General features: G+C 30.4%; 2 protein-coding genes across 2 annotated transcripts; both read right to left on the bottom strand.

Annotated features, from left to right (window-relative positions):
- Positions 1-3,582: 3,582 nt before the first annotated feature.
- LOC107903285 (EPIDERMAL PATTERNING FACTOR-like protein 5) lies at positions 3,583-5,327 on the bottom strand. Its single transcript, XM_016829311.2, has 3 exons — positions 4,563-5,327; positions 4,330-4,376; positions 3,583-4,235 (listed from the first exon to the last, which is right to left on the bottom strand). Exons 1-3 carry the CDS (start codon positions 4,672-4,674, stop codon positions 3,999-4,001), a joined length of 396 nt encoding a protein of 131 aa, XP_016684800.1. The 5' UTR covers positions 4,675-5,327; the 3' UTR covers positions 3,583-3,998.
- A 4,625-nt stretch (positions 5,328-9,952) lies between these two features.
- LOC107907132 (IQ domain-containing protein IQM1) lies at positions 9,953-13,623 on the bottom strand. Its single transcript, XM_016834373.2, has 8 exons — positions 12,864-13,623; positions 11,878-12,537; positions 11,711-11,776; positions 11,529-11,617; positions 11,312-11,399; positions 10,988-11,218; positions 10,783-10,884; positions 9,953-10,694 (listed from the first exon to the last, which is right to left on the bottom strand). Exons 2-8 carry the CDS (start codon positions 12,484-12,486, stop codon positions 10,248-10,250), a joined length of 1,632 nt encoding a protein of 543 aa, XP_016689862.1. The 5' UTR covers positions 12,487-12,537; positions 12,864-13,623; the 3' UTR covers positions 9,953-10,247.
- Positions 13,624-17,958: the final 4,335 nt, after the last annotated feature.

The raw sequence follows: 17,958 nt of genomic DNA, 5'->3' as shown, positions 1-17,958 counted from the left end.
ATACGTAATAACAGAATGAGTTTGACATATTTTGTTTAGATTTATTTATTTGTTTATTCTTGTAGTGCTTACTAAGCCTTCACCGGTTTAACGCGTAGGTACGGTTTAACTCGAAGAGGTAAAGTCAGGATAGAAGATCTCTCATCTCATCACATCTTCAAGAGCTTCAGAAGTAGGTACCATATTTTGAATTAAAATGGCATGTACATAGACAGTCAGTTATGCTTCCATGTGTTAGGAATTAAAATGTAAACTCTTGGACTTCTATCTATTTTTAGGTATTTTACGTATTTTGGTATATATATATATGAAATGAATTAGTAAAACTATATGTATGTTTGCAAATATGGTTGGTAAGTTATAATGCTATGTATAAATGTTTTGTTTAAACAATATCTAGCCATAATTGTTTTGGCACCAAATGTAATAGTCTTATACCGGGTTTGTATGGTTAGATCAGGTATAGGGTTGTTACACACGATCTAGCCACACGGCCGTGTGACCTTGCAGTGTTGAAAATTTTAAATATTTTCGATTTTTTTTTTAGTTTTCGACTTAGTCCCTATTTGTTTTAATGCGTAATTTGGGCCTCGAGGGCTCGTTTAAGGGATAATATGTATAATTTTGATTGGTTTCTAATATGAATGGTAGATGAAATGAAATGTTTGATAATTGATTGTGTAAACTTTGGTAATGCTCCGTAACTCTGTTTCAGCGATGGATTCGAGTTAGGGGTGTTATAAACATAGAGACCCGAACACACACTTTTCACTTTTCATGTGACGAGTGTACAATCACACTCGAAAACGTAGCGTTACAACTCAATTTTTCGGTGGATGGGTCAATTGTAACGGAATTAGTGATCGTTCTCTGTAAAGTGGACTTTTGTAGAGCAATGTTGGGGAAGGTCCCAAACAAGTTTGATGGTAGTCGGATAGTAATCAATTGGTTTGAGGATAATTTTGAAGAGCTTCATGAAGACCTAACGGAGGAGGTCATAAAACAATACGCCCAAGCACCTCTGGTCCCCTACAAATATCCTTCATGCAACTATCGACCGTCTTGCGGCACACATTCTCCCTTACAACACGATTGATGTATCTTTTTCATAAATAGTGTAATGTAAATATATATGACATAAATAAATAAATTGAGGTTTTTCATTCGAACAACACATTTGTCTTCACTACAATCTAACGCAAGTTATGCGCAAGTTACCAATAAATAGCAAATTTGGAGCACCTAAATAATGGAAGCATTGTAATGAGTAGATTATTTGGAAGAAAATAATGCTATCGACGCTAAGGCCCAATGTACCCGTGTACAGAGAACATGTTGCCTTTATATGCATTGGGTTTCTACAATACTCGTATAATCTCTATTGTTTGTCCCTTTTTTTGAATATCCATATTGTTCCTTACTTGGTTAGAATTCGGGAGACCTTTCAGGATGTGACGCAAGTCCTTGTTCAGCGCCAACTCGTACGACACGCTGGACATCGACGACCACATACCCTCATCTCGGACAAGTGGGAATTCAGGACTCCACACACTATGAATGTGTTCTAGTCGGCTGATGTCTTTGATGTAAGGCGCATACTCTATTCGTACGTTCCCACATGCGGCAATTGCATGTGCTTATCAGAATCAAAGTGTTTGAAATCTCCCACAATCGCAAGTCTCTGCTGTTAGGCACGTACTCATTTCAATATTGGTCACAAGTTGGATTAACAATGGCAAAAAAATAAGTAGAAGATTGTGCAAAGAAGTATACACAACTCTCACAACACAACTATTCAATGTTTGATATTAACTTCATGTGTGTCTAAGTTATGAATATTACATCCCTTTTATAGGAAAAAAATGTAGGGAGAAAGGGAATATGTGCTTCGAAATTCGTTTATGAATGCATGCATTCGTTGAATTTTGTATGATGCAAGTGCATCGAAGTATCCAAAACGTGTTCAAAAGTCATATGGTTTCATCCCACCTGTACTCCCCAGGTATTTTGCGTCTCATAACGTACTCCCCAGATATTCTGCAAAGTTACTTTAACGTTCAACAAGAAATAAAAATGTTAGAGAAAGCACGCCCAATTATAGAAGCTTTCCTACATATAACTTCTACACATATAATATCATAATATTGTTATATTTATTAAAAACATATAACTTCTACACATAAATAAAAATAACAAATAAAAAATTTACAAAGATAACCACTAACCGATCTCTTCTACAAGTTGCCCTCAAAACTTAAACACTAACCTTTTTAATGTTTAATATTTTCAGTTTGCAAATGTGGATGAGTAGGAGACCATTGTTTTCATTTATAAAAAGAAGGGGACAAAAAAAAATTGAGTGACACTCATGACCGATTGGTCAGGAATGACGTAGAAACCCTATTGTCATGTGGTTAGTCAATCATGACACACACCCTTACACACATGTTAGGTTTTAAAAAAAAATGAAAATATCAATGTGTATGACACCAATATTTTTAGTAGAAAAATACATATTTTCTCAATATTTCTTTAGTAATTTATGATAATATAAATAATACATTAGAAATTTTTGGTGTCGCCAATTAGGGCCAGTTCTTCATTGCTTAAAAAAATACTTCTGACTCCAAAAGCACTTTTAAAAGAAAAGTTGTGAAAAACAAGCTGAAATTTTTAGCTTTTCAGAAGTGCTTTTGAAAAGTACTTCTGAGAAGGAGAAGAAAAGGAGAAGCTAAAAGTTTTAGCTTTTCCTCTCCCAAAAGCACATTTTGTACTTAATTACTTTTTCACCCCTCCAATAACATAATATTTTCCTTTTTTTTTTCTTTGTGCTTAATTACAAATGTGTTAAAATCATTAATTAAAAATAAAAAAATATTTTTTAAAATAATAATTACAAAATATTTAAATATTTAAAATACAGTTTATATATTCTAATTAAATTTTATAAATAATTAATATTTATTGCTTAAAAATATTTAAAATTTATATTTCATATATTAAAATATTAACAACAAGTTATAATAATTTTTTGTATTCTTACTAAAATATAATAATATTAACTAATTTAAATATTATTTAAATGCATATTTGCTACTTGATAATAACATGTCTAAAATGGACATTTTATTTCTCAAAAGCACTTGTTGACAGTAATGCTAAATACTCAAATTTTAAACCAAACTTTTTAAAAGCATTTTTTTAAGAGCATTTTTCAAAAGCACTTTTCAAATGTAGTAAAGAATTAACCCTTAGAGTGGTAATACCAACTAAAATTTTTTCACTTAAAATCATTTGCTCATGATGGCGGACTTTTGGGGATAATGTTGTGTGATCGTATTTTACTGTTCAAAACATACTATTCTTTTAAATAATCTACAACTAAGCCCATTTTTATAATTATTATTTTTATATTATTAAAGTGAAAAACTCAAATTCCTTTCATTTCAAAACTACCGCTGCAGTAATATTTTTCAGAAATAAAAAACAAGCTGAAATGTTAATGTATTTAATTATAAAGCAAAAAAAAAAAAGGTCATATGCTTATAAAATGAAAAATCGACAGTAAAAGGACGAGAGAGATAAAGAAAGAAAACTGATTTACATTCTTATGATTCCGAATCCTGAGGGAGCTGGAAAATTCAAACAAAGGTCTAAAATAATGTCTACAATCGAATTGAACAATGGTTCATGGGCTCAAATTCGTCCATTGCCCATGAAAATGTGAAAATGAAGAATCTCTGTCCAACTCAAAATTCAACTTGCACCACATGGCTGGCTAGCTAAGTCGTCTAGTCCTTACATTCATTTTCACAACAAAAAACTGACTGTAAATTTTAAACCTTTTTTTTAATGTGTCGCAGTCAGTACCGTAAAAGATCAACACCGCACCCAGTCCCTTCCAATTTAAGGAGGATAAAACACAAAATGAGACAATACATCCATGTATCATGTAGAGAGAGAAAGAAAGAGAGTGCTATATGGAAACGGGGTAGCATTTATGGGTTGAAGAAAGTGGACCCACATTTGCATTTCCATCCTTCAGGCTCATAATTGGTGTACTGAATCCCCAGTTTATCCGTCGTTGCTGGGATTTGAGTGGCAACACATGGCCTGCACCTTCCGCACTTGCGTTCGCAATTCGGTGGCCTCGATCCAAGTCTTCCCATCATTCTACTCCTATATGTTTCTTCTCGCTCATTACCTACTCCACCATTGCCGATTTCAACACCGCCCTGAAAAATTTATATAAATAGTACTTAAGTAACCCCAAGACAGCATGGATTCCAGACTCGAAAATAACATAAAAAGAAACTTTTAATGATTAACCTGTTTAGGCTCAAAGTTAACTGCCCCTGAGAACTCTGGAACAGTACCTGTTTGATCCAAAACAAGGAACTGACAAGTTAAGTTTAAAGAGAAGCTTTGGAAAAAAGGACCAAAGATTAGCAACCAAGGAACTCTGGAACAGTAGCTGTTTGATCCAAAACAAGGAACTTTTAAAGCTTCTATTCTTTTCTTTTTTATCCAGAGGATGTAAATCAGACAACTAAATGACAAACCTTGTTGACGAGGAACAAAATCATGAGATTCTAAAGACGTGGTTGATGATGCATGAATCCAGCATGTAGTCAGCAGAATAGCAATGAGAAGACAGCACATTCTTTGCTTCATTTTCTCAGGAGATCCCCCAAAATGATGAGGAGATGATGATAGTCTCTATTTCAGACACTTGAGAGAGATGGGGGTATTTGAGGCAGTGCTCAGTTTTCAAGATGGCAAACTATTCAAAAAAAAAAAAAACACTCACAAATAACAACACAGAAGTTATTAAATCTATCACTCCCAGATGTCTTGCTTTACAGACAAGTTATATATTTTGCCTTCTTATAAATCAGATTGACAGCTCCCTGTACACTCTCTTAGCCTTTTTCTGATTTTTTTGTCCTATTGAGGAAAAGAAAAGGTCAGTGCAAAATTCTTATTGCAGGTACGTATATTTAATTTAACCATAGATTTCGTGTATACAATATAGTAAACCAAAACAAACGAAATGGTACAATTACATTTTGACTTGCAGAATTTCGAAGTTTTAAGTTGGGTTAAATAAGCTATTCTCAAGTATAAGTTTTAACAATTTTTTTTATCTAAATTAGTGTCGAAATCTAGCGATTGTTCCTAATTTTAAGATATAATTTTTTTATTTAAGTTAATCCTAATATTTTATTTAAAACCTTGAAGTTTAGATCTTAATATGAGAACGATTCTAAATTTAGGGTTCGATATAGGAACAAATGTCAAGTTCAAAGATAAACTTAGAAAAAAAAATTAAGTCCATATGTGGGAGTTTTTACTGAGTTTAGACCCTAAATAGTGATTTAACTTTTTTTTAAGTTTAAATATAATTTAAATTATGCTATTAATCCTTGTAAATTAACAAATTTTTAAATAAAGTCATATATTTTTTATTTTAAAACTTTAGTTAAATTATTAAAATTGAAAATATTTGTTATTAAAATTTATGCACGAGAGTATAAATTCAAAACCTATATAAAAAACCCATTGTTTTCTATTTAATCTAATTACTAAAAATAAATAAGTTGTGATAAACGTAAAAGCAAAAAGCAATTATGGCTCCATTTGATTTAGAAAAAAAAAGGTTATTTCTTGAAAGATAAAAATAAAAATGTTTGAAATTAAAAAACAATAGAAAATTGTTTCATTGTTTTCATAAAAAAATATTTCTATAATTGGAAGCCTTCATGTTTCTTTGTATTTTTATCATTAAAAATAAATTATTACTGCTTTAATTTATCAAATTTAAAATAAAATAAAATACTTGAAAAAATCAAGTCGAGCCTAGTCATTTTCCTTTCAATTAGAGGAGTTTTTTTGTTCATTTCCATAATCAGAAGAGGTAAGCATCCAGACGGAGAGAAACAACCTTATATAGAGGATGATCAACGCTACATGTCGTAAACCAAAGCAACAACCATACCCAAAAGGAAAAAAGCAGAGAAGGGCTATGAACAGATCAAAAAGCACTAAACAAAACATGGCAACAGGGACGCAGAGTTCAAACACGATACCCGATGAAGCCAGCCTTACTGAAGCCGTGTAGACAACTATCACCTCTGCTTGAATAGATTAGTCTTGCATCATAAATCGGATTAAATGAACTATCATTTGAAATAAATTAAATAAGATAAAAAAATAGTTTGAGTGTCAAATAGTAAATACCGACGAGCGGATAACCCACCGTCAACGGTGGACGTGATCCAATTCCCTTGCGTTGCCATCACTATGAAAACTTGGGAATAAGTAAGTTAAAAATAGAAATCCTTAGGCTGCATGCCTACCGCCTAGACCGCAGAGTCTCGTATCTTTGAGACTGTTGTCCATTACTTCGATCGCTGATTCAACTACAGCAAAAACTTCAAATAAATAAAGAGAAAAGAGAGGTGTATTTGGAATGTAGACCGTAAAAATATTGTACAAAATTAAGGATAAGCAGTTTTTTTCATTGGATTACCTGAATGAGACAATAGGCTTGTGAGATGTAAAAAGTTTAGGTTAAAAATTAAAACCTTAATAATTTATTCAAAGTAAATAATAGACAAAGTTTTAGAGACCACTAAAACAAGCAGATGGAGTCGTCAATTTCAAATCAAGTTCCGTATACTGATCAAGCGATCAGACGATTAAGTGCTAAAAGTTTTTAAATTGAATGATGGGATTGTCAATTATGCTTGGATTTTAGTGTTTATTGCTCTGCTGCCGGGACAGTAGAGCAGATGTCCTTAAACCTGTTTTACTTCTAAGATACCTCATAACACCGCTTCAAAATTTAGGAAAAAATATTAAAATTATACATAAATTATAATTTAATATATAAGTTTTATATAAATTTTAATTTGTTATAATTTTATATATAAAATTTTAATTTTATCTAATTTTTATAATTTATTAACATAATTATTGATGTCATATCATTTTATGGTTATAGATTACATACATAAATGATTATATTTATTTAATATAAAAGTAGATTGATGCATTTATTTATTTAAATATGTATGATTAAGTTAAAATTAAAATTTTAAATATAAATTTAAGCCACAATTAAAGTTTTACGTATATAATTATACCAAAATTCATATATAATTATAAGATTTATCCCTAAAATTTATTATTAAATGTTACAAAATTATTCCTAAATTAATTACTCATATAATAACAAATTAGCAGTTCAAATCTTAACATAAAATCTTAATTAACATGGAAAATGATAACGTAGAAGAAGATGAATGTGGATTTTGATTAATGACTTAATTGTTTTTTAATTATTTCACAATGATTTTCTATCACTCAAGCCAACAATTCTCAATATATACAAATATAACAAAATATTAAAAAACACTGAAATTTTATGAAACTTATAAAAAATAAAGAATATTTAAAAAACAACAAGAAACTAATAAAAAACACTAATTTTTGAAAATATAAAAATAGAAAATTTTAAGAATCAATTAGAAATTTTAATAAAAAATTAGTTTGAGTAAATGATTTGTGTAATTGATTGGTAAATTTGTAAATGATTAAAAACTTAACACAAATATTGTTTATTTATTGTTCCGCAAAGGACAGAGGCAACGAGCAATCGTACACTGATGTCTATTTATTTAAACAAGTAAATAAGGGTAAACGTATGAGGAAAGTGGATTTTGTATTTAAAAATAAGTAAATTAATTTTTATATATTTTGAAAAGTATAAATTATTATTTTTGTTAAAATTTATTTATTAAATGATTTGGATGTTAATTTAAATAGTTAATTATTAATTTGATCTCTTTAACTTATTATTTTAATTATTGTTAATTTTTTGTTAACAATACTTGTAATTTTTTAGAAAAAAATTAAAAATAAATATAAATTACTTCAAATATATTTTAAAAATAAAAATCATAAATAAAATAATTTCTAAAAATACAAAATATTTATGTAAAAGTTACAAAAAAGAACTTTACAAATTTTATGAAAATTTCAAGTCGAAACCATAAACCATTGTGTTTTTACAAGACTATTTTTCCTACTTTACAAAACCTAAAAAAATAAAAATGATTTCCCAAGCTTGATTGAAGCAAAAAAAAAAAATCAACTAAAAGTTATGTTTACTCACTTTAATATTCAGCTTAATCTTCATTATTCATGCTTCTAACTAAAAGTTACGTACAAAATTATTTAATTTTTACTTTCTTCTATTTTAGCCAATACTCATTTCCACGTTTCTATGCTTTCGTATCTCTTGATGGAGTATAATCACCGGTATTAAATTTTGATTACTCATTTTTGTATCCTGTTAATTATTACAAACTTTCCCAATAGAATATTTTATTGTTTAATGCCTAAGAAGTTTTAATCTTTACAAGTTTTTGGGTTTAACAATTATTGAGGTTTGAGCAAGGACCTCACGGGTCTTGCAAAAAGACGATCGTTTATGAGTTTAATTTTTTTTGGTAATTCTTTTGCATATATATTTAGATTTTTTTATTTTTAAAAATATTTCAATATATATTTTAACAATTTATATTTATTTTTAATTTTTTAAAAATGTATAGAATTATTGTTAAGGAAAATTTAAAAAAATAAAATGATATTTTAGCTATAGTTTAGGGACCAAATTAGTAATTAACCATTTCAATTTAATAGATAAATTTTAAAAGAGGGCTAATTTGCCATTTTATCAGTAGAAGGGCCAAAATGCAATCCTCCTCAAGTACAAGGATTTCTTTGGTACTTTTACCTTAAATAAGTTATGCATTTAAATTTAAAAAACTAATTGTCACTTTGTCAGTAAGTAGGTTGTATTGTAATTCATTTTAGCAGAGTCACGTAAGAGTTTTCCTTAAACATTAACACTGTAATATGTACATATAATTTAATTTCATTTGTTGAACAAAGGGGAGGGACAAAAGAGCAAGGATTAGCGATGATTGGTGGCTGACAGTTAAATCTGAAGCAAAGCCCTCCGGGAACGCCATCATTTATTGCTTTAGATCTGCAGTATTCAGCTGAGACCATCTTTACATTTCCAATATAAGCCGCAGTGATGATGGAGAAACAAAAGTAAATAAAGTGAAAGAAAATATAAACCCTCTTTATCTGCAGATTCTACAGGCATGAGTTGAGAAGAGAACGTTGCACCAATGTGAGACATCACAAACAGAACATAAAAGGTTTATCAATAAAAAAATACGTAGTAACTTGATTCTAATGATTCTGTAAGCAGCAGAGAGGAAAAAAAACATGAAACAAAGGGGGCCATTCCTGCATGAAACTATACTGAAGAAAAACAATGGGATGATAAGTCACAGTAAAAAGGATAAAAAGGCAAGAAACTGCATATGCATCATCATCTTTTTGATTGAAATGATCGTGGGCTAGCAGCATTCAAGCAAACAGTGTCGTACTCATACTAGCCACTGCCTGCATTTCCACTGGTCCCTACTGCACAACGTAATGGTCTCCTCCACACACCTGCATCTCTATCACTAACTTTGTCTAGCCCTACCAGCTAGAGAGAGATGGGAATTGAGAAAGTTTTTGACTCTGTCTGCCTAACGTTTTAGGGTTTACTCAATATATTAATGCACTTTCTTTATGTGTTTACCTTATTTATTTTATATATATATTGGAATTGGAATTCTCAGTTTTGATCTGATCAGTGATTTAGATTATTCACTGTGACCGTACCTTCCTTCTACGATCTTCTGCTTCTCTTTTTCTGCAAAAGGTAAGTTATGCATGTTGTAGTTGCTGTCTGTCCAGTGTCCACACACATCTATTTTTGTATGCAAATTTTTATTTTTTATTTACGTTGGTTTTGATATTTTTCCTCAAATCATATATATAGTTGGCATTAATAAAAATAAATAATGATTATACCTTCATATTTCAAAATGATTTATTAGCTTTCCATTAATTATTATAGTGAAAAAAATGAAGTAGGATTAAAATTTTCCTGGCTTAATTACACTGTTGAACAAAGAAAAAAAAAAGAAAAGAATGAAAAAACATATTTTTTTCCAGTCAACTTGTTTGTTCTCCTCGTTGATTTTCAACTCTCCCGTCGGCACAAGCAGGGCCGTAGAGGAGGTGGCAAGTTATCATCGAGTCGTTGACCCAACTTATTGTCACCCCACCCAAGTCATGCAACCTAGTAGCCCACCTCCTTCAACTGAACTGGCTTAGTTAGTTGTTGCAACGGGCCTTGGACTTGGCAGTCCCATGCCTGCTATCCTTGGGGAAAGATGGATCCTTGGACTGGGCCTTGGTGATGGAATTGGGCCAAACTTCACGAACCCAGGAGTAACCCTTGGTGATAGGTTAACTTGTTCAAGTGCTTTTGACTGTAGATCAGTGGGGTAGTCGCGCACGCACCCGATGCGGGGTCCAAACCCTGTGGTCCACTTGCATGATAATCTCTTAGCGAACACTGGTGGTGTTGGCGCCTTGGTGCTGCTTCTCTTTTCATCACGGTGATGCTCATCAGTGCTTGTTTCCGCCCCCCTGATGCTGTCACCTTCATCCCCAACATCAATTTTCTTGGTTTCATTAGAACCGACCATTGGTTCTGGTTTTGGTTCCTTAGGTGGGGCTTGCCCGTAAGAGTTATCATCATCAATAGCACACCTCTGTAATCAACAAAACATTGCAAACCCCATCAGCTAATGAATATTCACATGATCTAATCTTAACTCGTAATTATTAATATTAATTTACCTTAACATTAGTGAGATTCACATGATTTTCCTCAAGGAAGCTAATGAATTCCAAGAAATTTTCTTCCGTAGGTAGATAATGACCACTGTATGGCCATATAGCCTGAAAAAAGCAAGAAGAAGAAACACAAAAGTCGGTCTCAAAACACATTAAACCATAAACGAGCAAACGAAATTGCATTGTGTGAATGAATATGGTTTTGTACCTCAAGAGCGCCATCACGAGCGACCAATCTTCCAGCTGCGGTAGTGGCACCACCGGCTAGAAAACTAGAATGTTGAAATTTACCCTTTTCCTTTCGACCCACATACAAGGACCTAGTTGTGCTAAGGACAAATATCCATTTGCATTCAGCTGTTGTATTCACTGGTAACCCACTTTGCCTAAAAACAAGCTTCCCATGGTCAACTATTACCTCATATCCTTCCCTTTCTTTCTGCAAATGATGAATGATAATCATGTAAGCAAACATTAAATTATTGAAACTGAAAATTCATTACATAACAGGCTGACAAATAAAAAAACGTACTGGTCCAAGATATGTGATGCATTGCTGTTGTAACTTTTTCCTTGGACATTTGACAAGATTTACTTCTTTCCCATCTCCAACATCCAACCTTTTGAGAAAATAAATTATAATAGTCATCAGAAAACGTTAACAGGTTCCTCTTCTTTTTTCTTTTTGACTTTTAGAGATGTGATGATAAATTCTCAAAGGCTGCTAAAGAATAAAATATAATAATTACCAGTAGAAGAAAGGCTGCGAGCTTTCACTTGAGAACCAAACGTCATAATACAGGTGTAAGTTATGCCCATACCGATGTCTTGGATCAATCTGCCAAAAATGCATTGAATGGTCCGGTCATATATTCTGCAATATATTTATGTCGAGATAATTAACTGAAGGAACCAGCAAGGCAAAACTTACCGCTTCAAGCCAGTGCCGAAGGGCTAATTTCTGAGCTTTTTCATCCTTGGACAAACCCTTTCCCACCTGCAATTCATAAGGAAGAACTATCATAAATGTTGGTTAAACAAAGACATTAATTAAGCATTTACAACATGAACACGACTATGTTGTAAAAAAGACAGTACCTTAGCAGCTCTTGTCTTGGCTCTTGCCCATCGTGAAACAGCAGATTCAGGTTTTTCAACATCGAAGAACGAAACAGAACTTTGCTTAAGTTCTGCAAGGTCTAATACCTTCCACCATAGCTCCTCAACCACCACTGCACAATCCGCAAGGTTTCTTCGAGTCCGATAGCTTTTATACACTTTTTGAAGCTTAACAGCAGCCGCATCAAGCTCACTAACGGGTCTGGGTGAAAATAAAATCGTTGGTTCAGGCAGTGAAAGTGTAGGCATTGGTTTATGCATTAATCCATTCGAGCCACTTGAAACTAATGATTTCCTTTGGTCTTGAACCAGGTCCTTGAACGACAACGTTTTCTCAAGCACTACGTTATTACGATCAGGTTTGCTTGTTTTCAATGTTATTGAATTTTTCCTTTGAATCTTATTATCCGACCCAATAGCTGAGTTGGTGGTGGTGACGGTGTCCGAATCCGTTCTCTTGAAGCTATTTACTCTCACCGTCATCTCTACATCTTTAGAACTCAGACCGACATTGTAAGTCAAATCGAAGAACCTGTGACTTAGAATTTGTTGCCAGGCTGAGAGTAACAAGGAAAGCGATAATCCCATAAGCCTCTTTTTCTGTTTTTTTTTTCCTTACAAGACAATATAATCCTCTACCTGCACAACATGATTTGTGAAACTAATTAAATTACAAGATAATACATGCACCCAAGAAAAACTTATTAGCAACAAGTTTCACTTTGGAGAATTGATATGACCTTTCTTGTTTATGCTTAAAAGAAAAAGGTATGTTGAGGACCCAAAAACAAAGGATAAAGACATAAAGTTAAAAACAAAGCACTCACGACTTGCAACTGATTAACTCCAATAATTGAAGGGGGGAAAAAACATAAACTGAGCATTTAAAACTCCATTAAATCATGAACCTCAGCTCACACAAATAAAAAAAAAATCAGAATAATTACATGATAAATATAACCTACCTGAATCCTTAATAAGACTTGAGATGTGTTCCTTTCCCTCTCTTTCTCAGAGAAATGAAATATCTAAGGAAAATATAAAACCCCTTTGGAGTTGATAAAAATATATGATTCCCAGAATCTGACTGCCTTCTCTCTTATATATGAGTAAAAGAGGAATGAAGTCAAACTAAACCTTCAAATACGTACCAATCCTACCAAATAAAATGGGCACGTCAGCCCTTGAAATCTTGAAACTCTAAACTGAGATGGGATTTAGAAAATAGATGGGTCTATTCAACGGTTTTTAAAAGTCTCGTGGGTTTGATGAATTCAAAGCTTTGAAATGTTGGATTTTTTTAAGGAAAAAATTTGCGAAGGAGTAAAATTGTAAAGGTCACTCCCTCCTTTCCTTCCTGGAACCTAGAGATCGGAAAAAAATTGAATTTGGAAATTTTTTTATTTTATAACAGATATAGGAATTACTAAGAAAGGAGAAATTGGTCAAGAAAAGTAAGCGGGTAAAAAAAGGAAAGTTTCCATGAAAAATACATGGAAACTATTTCAGGAATATCTGAACACACTGGGATTTCTTTGTTGTCTCTCTTGTGTTTAATGACAGTCAACGAGTGTTTGGTCATACACGCCCCTTCCTTTTGCCTTGTGCTTCAAACTTTTTTTCTTTTTCCATTTTCTATCTGCACCGTTCTTGTTGTTTGCCCATTGCTGCGGTCACCCATCACCTACGCATTCATTTTTCCCCACCACTTTTCTTGACTTCATTTTCTTGCCAATCCCAAAGTTTTCCTCTGAAAGATTTAAATTTACCAAATTCTTTTTTCGTGTTTATTGAATTTGGGAAAATTTTTACTTTTAAATTAAATATCATTTTCATTCAAAATAAACATAATTATTTACTTATGGTGGGTTTGGATGGCCGATTGGATGCGGTTCGGTGCGCTTAGCTTACTTTTTCTCTCACGCTATAGTATTTAATCTCACTGCCACCGCTGTTTTTACACTAACTACAGGTAAACACAACGCTCATCCAAACTCACCCTTAATCTTTCAACTTTACAAAAAAAATTATTTTAACTTTTCATTTAATTTTTTACTTCTTTTTGTTATTAAATTTGTAATATTTATTAAATTATTCTAAAATAGATAGAAAGAATTAACTTTTATTTACTTGCTAATATTACATGCACGCTTATTGTCACCTCAATAATTAATTAATTTTTTAAAATTTAAAAATTAAAAATCATTTAGAAAATTAATATTTTTAATTTTTTAGAAGTAATTTGAAAAAAAAAGGTAACTATTAAAGAGCGGCGAAAATAATTTTTTTGTTAAAGTTGGATTGTAATGGCTCAAAAATAATATTTATTTATATCTTAACTAACATTAATGGGGCGATGATGTGATGTGATAATAGTTTTGGTGGGATTTAAACAAAATATATTTCACAAATTCTGAAGTTTGGTATGTTAGAAAAGGATTAAAATGTAATCATTTTTTAAATTACAATTGACAGTCTGATGAGCAAACAGAACATTCTCGTTGACTAAATGTATCTACTAATTGATCAGCAAGTTTAATTAAAACATAAACAATAGGATAACAACTAGCATGGCTGCTACGCAGTTTGCTTGTTAGAATGGATAATGCTTTTCCTTTTTCCGAAAATTTATGCTTATATCAATAATCTTTGAATACAAATATAAAATGTGAGTAAATGTAAAATTAAATAAAAATGATTACAAAGCTTTTTATTTAAAACCTAATAAATATTATTATAAATTTGTTTCATATTTTAGGGTAAACTATTAAAATCATCTTTAGAGCTTAGACATGTATTATAGTATAGTAAGTTATTGGAATCGGGTCTTTTTCTCTCTCATTATGAGGTCTTTTTTTCTCTAAAGGAGGTTTTGACTAAACCTGATCATAAGCTAAAGTCGAGCCAAGTTTGGATGAGATCAATGTAAGATTTTAGAGGTTGGATTGAAAACAAGCTTAAATTTTTACCTCAACCTATTCCAAATAAAAAATATCAAACCCGAACTCAAAACCTAAGTTTCATCCCTGCATAACCTATTTAATTAATTATTTTTCCTTATCCGTAAACAAAATTAATTTTATATGGCTAGGAAACTCTGAAAAGCCAGTCAAAATCAAACTAAATGCATTGGTCAAAAATCAAGATCGCCTTTTGAGTCTTTGAATTGATTGGGATTTGAACTCCACAATTTACCCATCCTTTTGAACTACCTTTTCTTTGCTTTTTTCCTCTCGTCCTACTGTTCTTTTCCTTTTAGTTTTATTACACTTCAATTACTAATATATATATATATTTACATGCAAATAAAATTATACTTACAATCCAAATTATGTATAATATATAGCATAAAAGAAACATAAGGATTAATTAGAGTCAACAACATAATCTAACATATTTTAAATGAAATTTTACAAAATAAAAAGAATGTAAAAAAAGAGAAGTATTGTAATATTGGTACTATAATTTGATGTTAATAATATTAAAATAATATTAGAAGTTATTGTAGCATGAATGAATTAAAATTAGGGATGTCAAATTTTGTACTATCATTTCTAACGCTGTTTCCACGATCACTGTGTGGTCTTGGCTTCATAGCTTATAGACTTTGACGCGTGTTAAATAGAGCAAACTTGCAACACGTGTGGTTTTTTCACATTTACATGTGATTTTCATTTTAACCTTTGTAATCTTAATATTTTAAAAAATGTCATTTTTAAAATAAAAAATATTAATTTTTGAAAATGACAGTTTCAATCAAAAAAATTTATTGTAGCTTAGTGTTACCAAATCAATAGTCATCATTGAAGATCAATGTAAAGAGAGAAAACGTTATAGCTTAGTGTTATAAATGCAGTGAACAAGTGGCTATTAATTTGGGGCCAGGGTAGAAGAATCTTCTGAAATATTTTTTAGTTTCGTATTATTTAATTTGAGAAACTGATTCAATTACAATAATTGTGAATTTGAAGTATTATTTGTCTATTTTTCTTATACATTATTCTCTCTTTATTATCAAACAAAATGTTACTTTCAGCTGAGGGGGTTTTTTCTACATATGTAATAAAAAGAATAATTACGAAAATGAAGTATACTGTGGATTATTTTTGTAAATAATATTTTATTTTATAATAAATTTAGGTGTCACTAATAAGTCCGGAGTAATTACGAAAATAAAGTATACTGTAGATTATTTTTATGAATAATATTTTCTTTTACAATAAATTTAGGTGTTATTAATATGTCCGGTGACATCAATCTCGAAAATTGTCTAAATATGAGATATTCATTTTTGATAAAAAAGTATTTTTTAAGTGATGTGATTACATTGTTAAACAACACAAAAAAAAATATAAATTTCTTTTAAATACTTAACAAATGTTGGCAGCTAGTGTAATTAAAATTTTTAGATCAAGTTGTTGATTAGATTTCCAATTTATATTCTTGTATTATTTATATAATAATCTACAGTATGTTTCCTTTTTATAATTATTATTTTTTATTATTAAAGTAAAAAAAAAAAACCTTCAGCTGAGTGAGAGGGGGGGCCTTTAAGAAGCAGCCACGAAATTATTCTCGAGAAAAATGTAGCATCGAAAGACTAGACCAAAAAATTATGCGTCATCGATTAGGCCTTTTGCTTTTTCTACAGGGAAAAAAAAAAAGAAAAACAATACTGGGCCTTTTGCATAGGCTAGGGCACTAGGCATGTTGAATTAAATGATTACATGTTATAAAAAAATATTAAAGTAATATAAAATGGTTTAATATTTGGTATTTATTTTACAAAAAATTTAAAAAAAATTATTATTTTTTAAATGTATTTATTTATTTAATATTTTACTATATTCTTATAATATACAATTTACTATAAACAAATTTTCGGATTGGAATTATTTATTATAAGATTCTTTCGTTATTTGTGAATCTTTTTAGTTTAATTGTTTATAATAAATAAAAAGTTTTATTATTTTAATTTAGATATATTTTTTATTGCAATAAAAAGCCTATTTCACAATCAAGTAAGTGGAAGAAATAGAAGTCTAACTTCATCCCAGACATTTAAATTAAGTTTCAATTTTGAAGTTGGTATTTTTAGAGAATTTTATCTAAATGTTGTCTCAATTCGAATAAAATTATATTGAAACTATAAAATAAAGAACACATGTGAATATTTAAAAATAAATCTAATTAAAATTTCACGATATTTCAACTTAAATTTATAATGTACACTATTCATAATTTATTTAAAAAATTAAAATTATATCTACAATTATAATGAAAATTGAATTAAAAATTACAAAAATTTCATAACCTCAACCGTTAAGTGAATATCTTATTCACGTACATTATCCATGGTCCTAAACATTTTGATTGGAATCTAATTACTCAATTCACAATGATACACGTACTTAAATATTTATTATGTCAAACAATCCTATATATATTCTTTAGTAGATGCTGGAATATTATGTATTATATGTATTAGGCTATTAATAGTTCGGTTTTTTTTTGAAAAAATTCAGATTGGTTAACATTAGACAGATAATTATATTTACAATTAAGTACTGGGTGTATACATATAAATAATGCTTGAAATTGTTAGTTTAAAAATAGATAATTTATGTGATGACTTGATGATTAATGTATTCACTATTTTAAGTATGGCCCAAGTTTGAGCTGTATTAGTCGTGTTTATTATTTGAAATTTGTCTTGTAAATAAAAAAAACTTGAAATTAAACAAAAATTCTAATCTGATATTTTTTTTTCAGTGCTGTTTTAATACTCTGATTTTTTATCGATAAACATTATGGTTTAGAAATTGATACAGTGATTACGAAACTGCACCTAGTACGAAGAATTTTGTCATTTGTTGTTATTTAGTTTAGTGTTAAATGTGTTTTCTTCTGAATTTATTATTATAAACCTAAAATGCTTTTTATTTGTTAGGTGAGTTTGGGGCCGGGACTTTAATAACAGGGGGAAGGGGCCAGGAAATTATGGTTGGGGTTTTTAAATTTTGGTTAAAATCGATTTAATCGACTGAATTGATTTAATTC

Source organism: Gossypium hirsutum, chromosome D05, assembly GCF_007990345.1.
Source record: "Gossypium hirsutum isolate 1008001.06 chromosome D05, Gossypium_hirsutum_v2.1, whole genome shotgun sequence".
Classification (NCBI taxonomy): domain Eukaryota; kingdom Viridiplantae; phylum Streptophyta; class Magnoliopsida; order Malvales; family Malvaceae; genus Gossypium; species Gossypium hirsutum.
The sequence above is the reverse complement of the archived record's forward strand: the minus strand, read 5'-3'. Positions and strand labels throughout refer to the sequence as shown.